Raw genomic sequence first — 14,870 nt, forward strand, 5'->3', positions numbered from 1 at the left:
ATATGGTACCATTTACTAAAACTGAAGCTGTTGCTTGTTCATACATTGAGAAAACTGCTTTGGTAAAGGAGTCAGGTAGGCCAAATCCGGAAAGCACTTGTTGTAGGTATGACCAATTGACCCTATCGAATGCTTTTTCAGCGTCTGTGCTGAGTAAAAGCAGGGGGGAGGAAATTCGTTTAGCATGACAGAGGGCATTAATCACCCTTGTAGTATTGTCCTTCCCTTCCCTGTTACGGACAAAGCCTACCTGATCTCCATGGACAAGTTGAGGGAGGAGAATAGCTAGTCTGTTGGCTAGCATCTTGGCCAGGAGCTTAAGGTCTATGTTTAGGAGGGATATGGGCCATAGTTGGAGCAAAGACTAGCGTCTTTCCCTTCTTTGGGGATGAGAGTAATGTGGGCCGCTGTCATATCTCTCGAGAGCGGGATTCCCTCTAGGGTCTGATTACAAACTTCCAAAAGATGGGGGAGAAGGAGATCCTGGAACGTTTTGTAATATGCTAGTGGAAGGCCATCGGGGCCCGGGCTCTTACCTGCAGGCATTTGGTTCATTGCTGTTTTAAGCTCAGTAAGTGAAAAGGGGGCTGTGAGACTCGACTTCTGGTCTAGGTCAATAGTAGGAAGTTTAGCTGCTTCCAGGAAGGAGGATATAACACTATCACGAGTTGTTGATTCAGTTGTTGAGGGGAGATTATATAGCTCGTTATAAAATGAGCGAAATTGGGCTGCAATCTGGTTGACCGAAAAAATAGGGGTCCAATCCTGTGAAGTTAGTTGATGGACAAAGTTCGCCGACCTCCTTCCCCTGACCCTATTCATTACAAACTTGGTGGCCTTATCCCCATGTGCGAAGAATTTGTGTTGAGAGTTCATGTGGTATTTGGCAGCTCTATTGGCTAGTAAAGATCTAAGTTTAGCTCTATGTTCTGACAACTTTTGGAATTGGGTGTCTGTGGGTTTGGCTTTATGGGAGGACTCTAAAATCTGAATGTTTTTTAGGGTGTCATCTATTTCCCTATCTCTTTTCCTCTTGAGGTGTGTGCCGATGCTAATGAATTGTCCTCTTACAACAGGTTTATGAGCATCCCAGAGGGTGTTGGCCGTGATATCAGGGCTTTTATTAAGGGAGAAATAATCCATGATGTGCTTAGAAATCCGGTCGACCGAGTCCTGAAAACCCAGCAGGGTTTCGTTCAGGCGCCAGTTAAAGCACGAGGGCGTTTCATTAGGGGCCAGAACTGAAACATATATTGGGGAGTGATCTGACACATGTATGGCACCAATGCTAGCTTCTCTGCACAGGTGTATGTGTTCCTTGGAGATGAAAAGGTAGTCTAGTCTGTGGTAAGTTTTATGCACTGGGGAGTAGAACGTGAAGTCTAGTGTGCTCGGGTGGAGAGAGCGCCACACATCTACCAAATGTAGATCCCAAAGGGTATTTCTAATGTGTTTTAGGAATTTCCTGGAATGAGACGATTTATGGGAGGAAACATCTAATTGCGGATACAGAGCGACATTGAAGTCACCCCCAGCAATTACTATACCCTCTTTAAAGGAGACTATAATGGGAAAGATTTCGGAAAACCAACGGGCTTGATTGGAGTTAGGAGCGTACAGATTAATAAAAGTGTACGTTTGTGGACCTATGGTGCCTTTGAGTAAAACGTATCTACCCGCTGGGTCTAAGATCTGGCCGGTGAATTTGAAGGGGATTCTCCTCTGAAGCCCTATGCTGACCCCACTGGAGGCCGAGGAGTCGCTCCCACAATGGTACCAATTGGAGAAGTGAGAGAACCGCATGTCCGGGTAATGGTTGAAGCGGAAATGTGTCTCCTGGAGAAAAATCACACCAGCCCCGGCTTTTCTTAGAATGGCAAAGATTTGGCTCCGTTTGGAAGGAGAGTGAAAGCCTTTGACATTGTAAGAGGCCACTAGTATGTCAGCCATTATTTATGGGATGTGTGGGTTTACCTTGTAGCTGTTGTGACTTCCCCCCAGGATGTGCACCCGGTCCGCAAAGGTCCTCCAACCCCAGTGGGGCAGCGCAAGTGCAGGAGACAATCCAGTTCAAAACAATAGGCGGGTACCTTGAGTTAAGGGTGAGTAGAAAGGAAAAAACATAACATGTTAAACAAACAAAGGGAATGAACATTGACATATTATAATATGTCATAGTCATGAGGGGGTTATTGGTCAGTAGACCGTTTAAGAGATCGTATAACGCCCGGGTAAGGGCCAATAACAGAGCAGGAGGTTGGGGGAAACAAATATAGACATATGAAATGGCTATCATAAGTCATGCAAACAGTGGATCTAGAAACTCTAAGCAGCAGTACAAGAAGATAACCACATTATCAGCTTAGTCTGGAGCTGCCATATTGAACCTTTCTAATGTTCTTGTGAGAGACTTCTCGGCGTGAGTTGGAAACCCCTCTTCTTGGAGCGAGATGACTTTGGTGTGCGGAGTACTTCGAAAGGAGCCACCTTGGGTACATCTGGCAGGGTGCTGAGATCTTGGAAGAGCTCCCAGTTTTCAATCTGCATAGGTGGCACATTCAGGATCTCAAAAGCAGACGTAAGGTCTGTAAATGAAGAAATGTTCACTCTCTTGCCTGCGTACGAGAAGGATAAGCCGAAAGGATAGGACCATCTGTATAGCACTTTTTTGGAGCGTAACCAGTCCGTTAAAGGTTTAAGGGATCTTCGCTTATTCAGAGTTGAAGGGGCTAAGTCCTGGTATATATCGATCTTGGAATCTTCATACATGAAATCCGAATGGTTGCGCGCGGCTTCTAGGATGGCAGTTTTCACTTGAAAATTCAGGAACCTACATATTATGTCCCTGGGTGGTTCGGCCGGCTTAGGCTTGGGTCTAAGGGCTCTATGCGCCCGTTCTATGATTATCTCTTGTGAAAAGTTAGGGCCCAGAAGTGACCCGCATATTTCCATGATGGAGGCTGGGATATCCCCTGGGGAGACTGTCTCTGGCACTCCTCGGAATCTCAGGTTGTTTCGGCGCCCCCTATTTTCTTGATCTTCTAATGAACAGTGGAGATCGTTTAAATATAATGCGCAGCGGCGAAATGAGTCTGACACCGCGGACTGGTGGTTCAGTATCTCTGCTTGGTGCAGCTCCAAGCTCTCCACGCGGTCTGCAATATGCCTCACCTCGTTCCTGCATGCAGATATTTCAGCAAGGATCGGCTCCATGATTCTGCTGAGGGCACGGTCAAGGTATTTTCTTGTGACCGGAAGGTCAGAGCTAGCTTGCGCTTCGTCTGAATCACTCTCCCCTTCTGACAGTGCAGGAGCTCGCTTCGGTGCTTTAGCCTGAGGGGTCGGCGCCATCTTGGGCTCTCTGGCGGCTACCGTTGCGGCGGCTTTCTTTAGGAATTTCTCCATATCTCCTCCAGCATTCTGTGTCTTGGAGGGAGCAGCAGTGTCGCTGTGCTTGGGGTTCCCGATTTTTACCATCTCTGCTTCTGTGTGCTAGTTATAGCTGGTGTTAGGGACGAATCTCTTCACAGAGCACAGAGCTATGCGGCCATCTTCATCAGGCGCAAGCTCCGCCCCCCCACGTTATCATGTTTTTAATATGGTTGGAAATAAAATAAAGTTCCAAGTCTGGAACTGATAGTCCCCCCTCCCTCTCATGGATACACAATATTTGTGTGTTTTTTTTCCCCCACCATATCAAGTCCATTAGAAGACTAGCTATTATTTAAAATATTTTTTTTAGGGATTATTGCTGCTGAATTCCACAGAATATAGTTCAGGGAAGGTAGTAGGCACATTTTCACTAAGGAGATCTGAACTGCCATCGAGACATATAATCTTTTCCAAACGTCTATTTTCTTCCTAATTTCTTGTATTTTGGGAATCACGTTCAGCTGGACATATTCCTTAGGATTTGGGGTTATTTGAATGCCCAGATATTTAACGGGTTCATTGCTCTTCTTAATTTCCAATGCTCCTGGTTCAGAGGATCAATCGGGACACAGGCCGATTAAGGCTACTTTCACTCTTGCGTTCAGAGCGGATTCATCTGAGACGGATCCGCTCATATAATGCAGACGGTGGATCCGTTAGAACGGATCCGTCTGCATTATATAGTAAAAAAAATTCTAAGTGTGAAAGTAGCCTCAGACGGATCCGTCCAGACTTTACATTGAAAGTCAATGGGGGACGGATCCGTTTGAAAATTGAGCCATAGTGTGTCATATTTAAACGGATCCGTCCCCATTGACTTACATTGTAAGTCTGGACGGATCCGTTTGCCTCTGCACGGCCAGGCGGACACCCGAGCGCTGCAAGCAGCGTTCAGGTGTCCGCCTGCTGAGCGGAGGCCAAACGCTGCCAGACTGATGCATTCTGAGCGGATCCGCCTCCACTCAGAATGCATTAGGGCTGGACGGAAGCGTTCAGGGCCGCTTGTGAGAGGCGTGCGGATCCGTCCAGACTTACAATGTAAGTCAATGGGGACGGATCCGTTTGAAGATGACACACTATGGCTCAATCTTCAAACTGATCCGTCCACCATTGACTTTCAATGTAAAAGTCTGGACGGATCCGCAAGTGTGAAAGTAGCCTTAGCCATGATATAAAATTATCACCGAAACCCATTTTCTTCATATTATAATCAGAAAGGGGCCATTCTACAGTATCAAATGCCTTTGAGGCATCTATGGTAACAATTAGTCATTCGCCGCAGTTCGTGAGTTCAAGCTGGGTGTTCACAAAGTAACGCATAACATTATTGGTTTTGCCTGACATGAATCCCTTCTGATCCTCATGAACAAGTCCCGAGACCACACTTCTAAGTCCTGCTGCCAAAATCCTGGCCAGAATTTTGTTATCGGTATTAATTTGTGAAATGGGACAATACGAGTCCGGAAGGGCTGGGTCTTTCCCCGGTTTTAGAATCAGTGTAATTAGGGCTGGTAGCTTCTCTGCCTTCCTCGAATCCTCCCACATTGTCAGTATTTGGGGGTTAATATTTCTTTATATTGAACATAGACTTCAAACGGGATGCCGTCTATTCCTGGGGCCTTATTTTTTGTGATACTAGACAGTATTTTATCCACTTCCAGACCATTTAGGGGGGCCTCCAATTTTTCAGTTTGCTCTTTTGTTAGCCTAGAGATAGTAATATCCTCCAAGAAATGTTGTATTTGTGTCAAGTTCTTATTTATCTTACTACTATACATATGTTGAAAATATTCTTTAAAGAGGACCTTTCATTACAATAAAAAAAATCTAAACTAAGTATGCTGACATGGAGAGCGGCGCCCAGGGATCTCCATACACCTACTATTATCCCTGGGCTCCACTCCGTTCTCCCGGTATAGGCTCCGGTATCTTCAGATTTTTGGCTCAACTGGGAGGAGCCTGCTCTTGTTCTCCCAGGGCGTCTCCTTCTCCCTGGGCGTCTCCTTCTCCTGGGTGCCTCCTTCTGGCCAATCGCAGCACTTAGTTCATAACCTGGGAGAAGAAAACCTCTCAGGCTATGAGCTGAGCGCTGCGATTAGCCAGCACTCCAGCCTGAGAAAAGGAGACGCCCAGGAGAACAAGAGCAGACTCCTCCCAGTTGAGCAGAAAAACTGAAGATACCGGAGCCTATACCGGGAGAACGGAGCGGCGCCCAGGTATAGTTTTTATCTGTAAGGTTTCCAATGTACTTATTTTCATATCTTCCCGCCCATTTGTTCCAGGTCCATTATTTTTTCCTTACCCCTTTTTTTATATACTGCTGTGCCTTTGCGGCCTCCCATACTATATTGGTTGCTGCTGAACCTTAATTCCAATCAAAAAACTCTGTTATCTCAAAATCTTGTCGGGGTATGCCCATTATATTTATCCACCCAATATTTATGTGCATCCCTCTTCTTTTTTATTTTATTTTTTATATTTATAATATATGGGTTATGATCTGAAATCCCACTCTGTCCATATTTAACCTTTTTGATATCAGACAAACCTTTATTATTAGTGAAAACGAAGTCAATTCGTGATAGACTCCTATGAGTCTTTGAAAAGCATGAATATTTTTTTTTCATTTCGGGTGCATTACCCTCCAAATATCTATCCAACCCAATTCCTCTGTAATATTTTTTAATTTCGATCCCGTGCAAAAAATTTGAGCATTCCCAACTCTACATCTATCTATTTTACTATCCATAACGTTATTAAAGTCACCCGTAACTAGAAGTGGTTTATCCCCTACCTTAAGTACAAAACTATGAATTTTTAATAAGACCTCTAACTTAAAAGGTAGCGGTATATAAACATTTGCAATTACCCATGGTCTTCCTTCCAAAAAACAGTTGATCAGAACGTATCGACCCTCCCCATCTATAGCTGTTTCCTCTATTTTAATATCCACATCCCGGTGTATTAATACACTCACCCCTTTACCATATGATGAGTAAACTGAGTGAAAGGAGTGCTGTATCCACAATCTAAAAAATCCATTTATCGTTTCCCCTGTCAGATGTGTCTCTTGTAAACAAACTATCGCAGGAAAAAATCTATGTGTTGCATCAAAAACTGCAACTCTCTTAACACCCCTACTCAAGCCCCTGATATTCCAAGAGATGAGTCTCATAGAAGCCTATTTATATATCTGACCATCTCCACAGTGTATTTGGAAAGCCCCCGTGGGGGAAGGGGAGAGAGAGAAGAAGATAGAAGAGGAGCAAACACCAAAAAACAAACAAAAAAAAAACCCCAGACCAAGCGGCACATCGGAATTCCCACCCCAACCCCCCTCCTTCTGAATGAGCCAGGATACTCCAATCCTGGTTCTCTATCTTAGCATTTCCCCCTCCCAGCCAACCCCCAGCCCAGTACCCCTCAACTCCTTATTATTTCTGTAGCTCATGCTCCTGCCGCTTCCACTGTATCAAAGAACCAATTTTTAATTTCCCATTCAACTCTCAATTTAGTTGGAAACATCAATGAATATTTGACATTATTTAAACGTAAGGTTTTTTTCACATCTATAAACCAACTTCTTTCCTTTACCGTTTCTTTTGCATAATCAGGAAATAGCATTAGAGTCGCGCCTAAATATTCCAGTTTCCCTCTCCTCCTTGACCTACGCATTATCTCATCCTTATCCCTAACTGATAATGATTAAGAATTATAGGTCTTGGTCTCGTTCCGGGTGGAGGTTTTTTGGACGGGAGTCTATAGGCTTGTTCCACAAAGTTTTTATAATCCGAGATGTCCTGGCTCAGCTGTTCCAACAACCAAGTTTGTATAAATGCGGAGGGGTCTTGCCCCTCAACCCCCTCTAGGATTCCCAGGAATCTCAGATTAAACCTCCTGGACCTATTTTCTGAATCCAGTATTCTATTTTTAAATTCCCTGTTTTCCTCATTCAAGGAATCCTTTTCTTCAGTAATTGTCTGCAGGAGGTCCTCAGAGTCAGACGTTCTTTTCTCTATTTCTATCAGCCTTTCTTTATACTTTTGAACGTCCACTCTGAGGAGTCCGACCAGTCTGGCGAGAGAGGTCCTGTATTGCCAATCTACATTTTTTTATTTTTTGGAATATATCCAGCAAGCTAAGAACCTGCTCGTCTTTTTTAGTAGCTCACCTGGAAGCTTACCTCGGACACCCTCAAACTGGAATTTTCCTCTTAGATGGATTCACCCTCTTGACAAAGAAACTCCTCCTCCTCTTTTTTTTTTTTTTTTTTTTTTTTTTTTTGGAGGGGCTGCTTTGTGCACGCATCTTAGTTAAAAGTAATTGCTTGGTTCTTTCAGTTTATTTTTTTTATCATAGTGGAAATTAAAGTATTTAACTCCACTTGGCCCTTAGCCTTTTTGCCCGCCCCCTGCCTAGCCATCTTTAGACTTCCCCCACTTTCCTCCGACCCCCTTTTCCCCTATTCTCCGCCTACCTCATTCATAAACTCAATTCTTCCCGTTTAGGGATATATGAAGTCAAAATGCGGTGCTTTTTATGCAGTTGTTGAAGGGATAGTGGATCTTCCTTTCAACTAGCCAGTCCAACCTCAGTTTTCCGATACCAGCCTTCTTGCTCATTGGTATTAAACAATACAATAGGCCACACGCTGCCAGCCCCTTTTCAAAGTGAGACAATTTTGCTCTCCTCCCCCAACCCCTAGATTCATGAACTGTAAGTGGATCAATCTGATATTAGCCCTCCAACTTAGACCATTGTGTTGTCCTATTCTAGGGCTAGTAGCCTTATTCCTTCTCTATCCTCCTACGACCTTTGCGCAGGCTTCTACCCATGTCAATGGGTAGACGACCAGTTCTCATGGCCCCCTGTCCAACACCCCTCAGCCTGCGCCCTTTCACCACCGATGTCTCAGCTTGTTACACACAGGTTTCCAGAGGAAAAGAAAAGGGCACGATACATCTCACCTCATCCTCAAAGCAGGGGAGGTTGGGGGGGTAAAAGCTTCCCACACTGCCGAATCAGCTCGCCTCTCCCGTCACTTCTCACCCCTGTAATCGGCTCCACTTGTTGTGTCCTTCTGTGTCCTCAAAGGAGTGGGGCGGCCAGCTGAGTGCGAGCCGAGCGGCAGGTCCGCGCAATGAGAACGCCTGAGCAGTAGCAGCAGTGTAGCATGTCTAGGCGGCAGGCAAGAGGGGGGAGGGGGAGGGTATAGCTGCGGCCAGAGCAGCTTCACTCGGGTACGATCTCACAACGGGCCAGGATTTCGGCACCCGGAGAAAGGAGCGTGTGTCACCTGCGTACGCCCGCCCACATGCTCACCAATTTGCTCACATTTTAAACAAAGTTATGTACCCTCAAACAGCTGTTCCAGGACTGCATACATTAGACAAGGTGTGCACTGGACTGCGCTGTCAATAATGAAACACATTTATTAAACACAGGATGTTGTAGATTTGGGGAGTGGACAAATAAAATTGCCTGCAGATAAAAGGCCAACTGTACTGCTTGCCAGTTTCACAGAGGTGCTAATGGAATAAAAAAAAAGGCCAAATTTTCCATGTAGCTTAGAGATGCTAATGGAATTATGCATGCTGCAGACGATAGGTCTTCAAGCCACCCAATGCTGCTGTATATATCAATAGAGATGTCGCAAACATAAAATTTTGCGTTCGCGAGCAGCGAACGCAAATTTCTGCAAATGTTCGCGAACGGGCGAACCGGGCGAACCGCCATTGACTTCAATAGGCAGGCGAATTTTAAAACCCACAGGGACTCTTTCTAGCCACAGTAGTGATGGAAAAGTTGTTTCAAGGGGACTAACACCTGGACCGTGGCATGCCCAAACTCCCATGGAAAATTACATAGTTGACACAGAGTTGGATTTTAATCCATAAAGGGCATAAATCTCCTAACAATCCTAAATTTTTTTGAACAACGTGGTTTAAAACATCTAGTGTGTGTATGCGATCAGGTATGATGTTGTATCGATCAGGTAGTGTAAGGGTTACGCCCGCTTCACAGACATTGACAGACCAAACTCCCCTTTTAATGCACCGCAAACAACCGCAAACTCCCCATTTGCCCAACTGCAAACTTCCCATTTGCACAAGGTTGGATACCAAGCTAGCCATGTCCTGTTAATGTAATTGAAGGTTTCTTCCTCCACCCAGCCACATACAACACCAAGCGTCCCCAAAAGGTGAATTGAATTGATTTCTCGAACGGGGAGATGGTTAAAAAAAACTCTTGCTCCCTCCCCTTAGTTTGAATCCACGCTATGGTCACTGCGTCTGCGCCGTGCAATTTACTGTGACACCCGATATGAGTGATTATATCACTGAAAAATATTAAATATAATTTTTTTTATTTGCAAGGTATTTGAGTGAGTGACACCCTGTAACGGTATGAGTGGAGGCCTAGTCACTAGCCAGTATACAGTATGTATGGGCCTGACACACATGGGCTTGCAAATGTGATTATATCACAGAAACATTTTAAATATAATTTTTTTTTATCTGCAAGGTATTTGTGACTCACACCCTGTAACGGTATGAGTGGAGGCCTATCCAGTGGCCACAGTACAGTCTGGGGCCAGACACACACTGGCTTGCAACTGGTATTATATCACAGAAAAATATTAAATTGATTTTTTTTTATCTGCAAGGTATTGTCTGTGACACCCTGTATGAGTGGTGTGCACAAAGTACTGTCTGTGACTGAGCCTGCAGCCTCTCACACACGGGCAGCCAGGCAACTGCAATATAGATTATATATATATACAGCACTCTGGGAACAGCCTATTCATTCAGAAATTTCTTTCTGTGTCTTACCCTCTTGCTTGAGGGTGTCAATGATGGCCTTCTGGACAGCAGTCAGGTCGGCAGTCTTACCCATGATTGCGGTTTTGAGTAATGAACCAGGCTGGGAGTTTTTAAAAGCCTCAGGAATCTTTTGCAGGTGTTTAGAGTTAATTAGTTGATTCAGATGATTAGGTTAATAGCTCGTTTAGAGAACCTTTTCATGATATGCTAATTTTTTTAGATAGGAATTTTGGGTTTTCATGAGCTGTATGCCAAAATCATCAATATTAAAACAATAAAAGGCTTGAACTACTTCAGTTGGTGTGTAATGAATCTAAAATATATGAAAGTCTAATGTTTATCAGTACATTACAGAAAATAATGAACTTTATCACAATATGCTAATTTTTTGAGAATGACCTGTACATAAAAATAAATAAAAAAAAAAGCACACTGATGTACCAGCCCTGACAAGGGCTTTTTGGGGTGCTATTAGGACGCTGTCCTTACATCAGATGAGTCTGTGGACACAGAACAATGCCCTAGCTAACACTTTCCCTATTAGATCAGCAGCAGCAGCACTGTCCCTCCTCTCACTGTGAATGCAGCTTCCGAATGAATCTACAATGGATGCTGTCCAGGAGGTGGGAGGGTCTGGGAGGGAGGGTCTGCTGCTGATTGGCTGGAATGTGTATGCTGACTGTGAGGTACAGGCTCAAAGTTTACTGAATGATGATGTATAGGGGGTGGACCGAACATCGCATATGTTCGCCCATCGCGGCAAACGCAAACAAGCTATGTTCGCCGGGAACTGTTCGCCAGCGAATAGTTCGGGCCATCACTATATATCAATAGACCTGTCCTGTTGCGTGTGTGCACCATAGTGACATAATCCCTTGCTAACACTGATCAATTGACATTATGATTGCTCAGGTATGAACATGGTAATGGTTGTTGAGCATAAATGGTCCTTTAAATGGGGCATATTCAGGCTTGGTGCCTAGGGCAGCATAAACTGTAAATACTGCCCTCCTCTTAGTAGCCAAATGGTGCAATAGCTTTAATATAACTGCCTTTATATGGGGAAGTATATGAAGCTGATAGATCTGCTTTAATGTTATTGACTAAACCACACCATACCTATTACTCAAAGGACATTTTCGCCCAAGTTTTGTTGTATTTCTGACCATTTTATGTCTTTTCTCCTCATTTTCCTATTCCATTCTTTTCGTTAAATTGCACATCTGCAAAACATGGATAGTGGCCATGTGAATTCCGTAATATGGACAAGAATAGGACATGTTCTATTTTGTTCATGGTGCCGCTGAACAGACATACGGATGTGGACAGCATGCGGAGTGCTGTCCGTATCTTTTGCAGCCCTATTGAAGTGAATGGATCCACATCCAACACGCAAAAAATGCAGATCGGATGCGGACAAAAACCACAATTGTACGCATGAGCCCTAATTCACATACATGATTGCTTGTGTTTTAGGTGATGATGAAGAAGAAGAGCCTGATATTCCCCTGAGTCCTCGTCCTCGCCCTTTGGCTGAACTACAGTTAAAAGAGAAAGCTGTGCCTATGCCAGAAGCCAGCTCATTCTTTCTTTTTAGTCCAACAAACAAGTATGTCATTTACTTGCAAATTAACTATTTGGTTTGGTAATGAAAAATGTATGATTTAAGAATCAAATATCTTGCCTGAATTGTGACAACTGTTTATTTTTTCACCATATTGAGCTTTATTTCTTCAGTTGTAAATTTCTTGTTTTTAGATTTTGCTTTCAAAATGTTTTCTGGCAATCTGCAATTTTTCTTTTTTTTCCTATGTTATTAACAGAATCCGAGTTCTGTGTCATCGTATAATCAACGCTACAACGTTCACCAATTTCATCCTGCTCTTCATTTTACTAAGCAGTATTTCTTTGGCAGCTGAAGATCCTATTAGAACAGACTCTTTCCGTAATGTGGTAATAAAACTGTATTAACTATATAATAAAAAAAAGAATACATTTGTCGTATGGTGCTACTGTAATTTTAATTTGTTTAAAGGAAATGGTTCACCAGAATATTGCCTATTGTTTAAATGTCATTTTTATGTTTAACATTTTTAATATTTAACATATTTAACATATCCAATTTGAACCTTGTTGCACCCTGTGGTTCTCGCTTAGAGTAGGATTCCCACCCCAATTGTAAGTAATGCATCAAACTCCAGCGTAAATTGTAATTAGATTATTATTTTATTGTTTTCCGTTTACTGAGGCTATGCTGTGTAACGTTTTGGCCCACTGGCCTTCAGACTAATGCCGCTAGTGGAGAGAAGGGTAAGATAAAGCACGATATAATATTCGGGTATACCGCTGTGGTGATGAGCGCTGATCATTACCACAGCGGTATACCCACATATTATATTGCGCTTAATCTTACCCTTACCCTAGTGGCATTAGTCTGAAGAAGGCCAGTGGGCCGAAACGTTACACAGCATAGCCGCAGTAACCAGAAAACAATAAAATAATAATCTAATTACAATTTACGCTGGAGTTTGTTGCATTACATATTTAACATATGTTATTTTTAATTTTCTATGTCAATCTCTATATAAAAAAACCCCATAAAACCTGCAGTTTTCACACTAGTTACTAAAGCCTGTATTAACCTGATGATTTTTGGGCAGATAATCGCTAACAAGCGTTCGTATGAATGCTTGTTAGCGATCATCTTGCAGTGAAATACTGCCGCCGATTGCCAGATGATCGAGAGATTTATCGTTTTGCTTGTTGATAGGGCAATCGGTGACAGTATTACACTTTTGACATGTTAAAAAAAAATAATTTTTAGGCCTAGGGACGAGCGATATCATAGTGATCGCTCCTCCCCAATAGTAGTGGTCTCCTCTGCTAGCGATAAGGCAATTGCCAGGAGGGTACGCTTCCCTCCCAACGATTGTTTGCCACATTTATTCCCTAACTGCATCATGACTGCATCATGTGTTGGCACCCTTATGAGCAAATCATGAGGTAAAAATCAAGCACTTTTTTGCTAAATAACAGACTGTACTGCAACATCTATTAAATGTATCTCAATATTTTTTCTATAAGATCTATGAAACCACAAATGCTATAACTCATTCATACATAAAAGGAGGAATCTGATTGCTATGGGCAACTAAACCAGTGTTCCTTTGCACCAATTGATAAATTTCCCCTAATATACTACAAGAAAGTTTAGACTAGCACATCCAAAATTATAGAGGGGAGGGGAGAAGAGAGAAGGCAGCGCCAAATGTGTAGTACAGTATAAAATAATTAAAATGATGCCAAAATAATGCGCTTGCCAGAGTGTGCTGTGAGGAGTCACAACACCTTTGACGAGCCTGGCTGGTAGATGGACCAGCGACCGGGGGGTGCCTTGCTGCAGCCTTGGTTCCAGGGCGCATTTAGGGATTAAATGCGGAAGCAAAGTGAGGTAAACCAAAAGGAGAAAAAACTGGAACTGCTTATAGCTTTTGCTTTTGGGCGCTGCTCAGCTAGATATATCACGCAGATGGTGAATTTAAAAAGTATTTATTTGTCTACGCGTTTCGAGGGAATTGGACCCTCTTCTTCAGGACAATCAATGATACAATACAAGACAGATTGAATTTATTATACACTTGTTTTTGGCGCCTTACCTCGATTGTAGGGAGCGTGGCTATGGGCGGAGTTACTATAAATAAACATGAGTTAGAATAATCAATACTCTGTCAATCTTGGTAAAAACAGAATTAGGCACACTTCACACAGACGTCCGGTAGTCACTGGGGAGGGCCCAAGGGGATGCCGTTCGGTCCTGTATAACAGTTGATGGAGCGCTAAGGAGCGCTGAGCTGTCCGGAGTGGTGGGGAAGACCATCTCACCTCCTGACATGTAAGCTAGTGGGGCGGGCCCAAAGGATGCTTGATGAGTGCTATATGGCAATGAGGGAATAATCAGGGAAGAGAAAGAGGGGGGGGGAAGTGAGGGGAATAATGCTGTGCTCACAACCGCTTTGGAGTATCAGTGCGTTTGGAGTGAGTGTGACATTAAACAAAAAACTGTATGGCAGAAACAATAGTGTGCATAAGACACACGATTTTTGGTAAAGAAGGGGAGCCAGAAGGATATCTTGACAATCGGACGTTATGTAGAAAAAATAATAATATATAAAATACACACAATAAAAGGAAAATAACAGGGAAATAAAATATAGATAAAAGTAATTGCATAAAAAGTATATATAATATATAAAATATAAGGCATAGGCAGTGGCATATGCTATTTAATTAGAGTACTGTTTCACTCAGTTCATTGAGACCATGGGGTGTTAGCGTATCAAGTTGGTATATCCAGAAAACCTCCCGTTTCTGTAAGATGTCAAACCGATTAAATGGGTTTTCAGGTATATGTTCTATGGGAGTGATTTTTATTGGGTGTTTTTGTTTTTCTGTGGTTGTCGCACAGTGTCTTGACAAACTGTGTTTCTGATATAAGCGTTGTATATTATGTCTATGTTGATTCAATCGACAGTGTAGCTCCTGTGTCGTGCGCCCCACATACTGCAGGCCGCAACTACACTCAATTAGATATATAACGTAGGAAGACTGGCACGT

General features: G+C 43.1%; 1 protein-coding gene across 4 annotated transcripts in view; it reads left to right on the forward strand.

The window, feature by feature from the left end:
• CACNA1S (calcium voltage-gated channel subunit alpha1 S) overlaps nucleotides 1–14,870 on the forward strand; it is a 1,015,758-nt gene that overhangs the window by 447,455 nt on the left and 553,433 nt on the right. For all 4 annotated transcript variants that reach the window (XM_044287793.1, XM_044287791.1, XM_044287794.1 and 1 more), the window contains exons 18-19: nucleotides 11,733–11,865; nucleotides 12,080–12,209. In XM_044287793.1, coding sequence (XP_044143728.1) covers nucleotides 11,733–11,865; nucleotides 12,080–12,209 — 263 coding nt within the window. The remainder of the gene's footprint in view (nucleotides 1–11,732; nucleotides 11,866–12,079; nucleotides 12,210–14,870) is intronic.

The sequence above is a fragment of the Bufo gargarizans genome, chromosome 3, assembly GCF_014858855.1.
Source record: "Bufo gargarizans isolate SCDJY-AF-19 chromosome 3, ASM1485885v1, whole genome shotgun sequence".
In the NCBI taxonomy this organism is placed as follows: domain Eukaryota; kingdom Metazoa; phylum Chordata; class Amphibia; order Anura; family Bufonidae; genus Bufo; species Bufo gargarizans.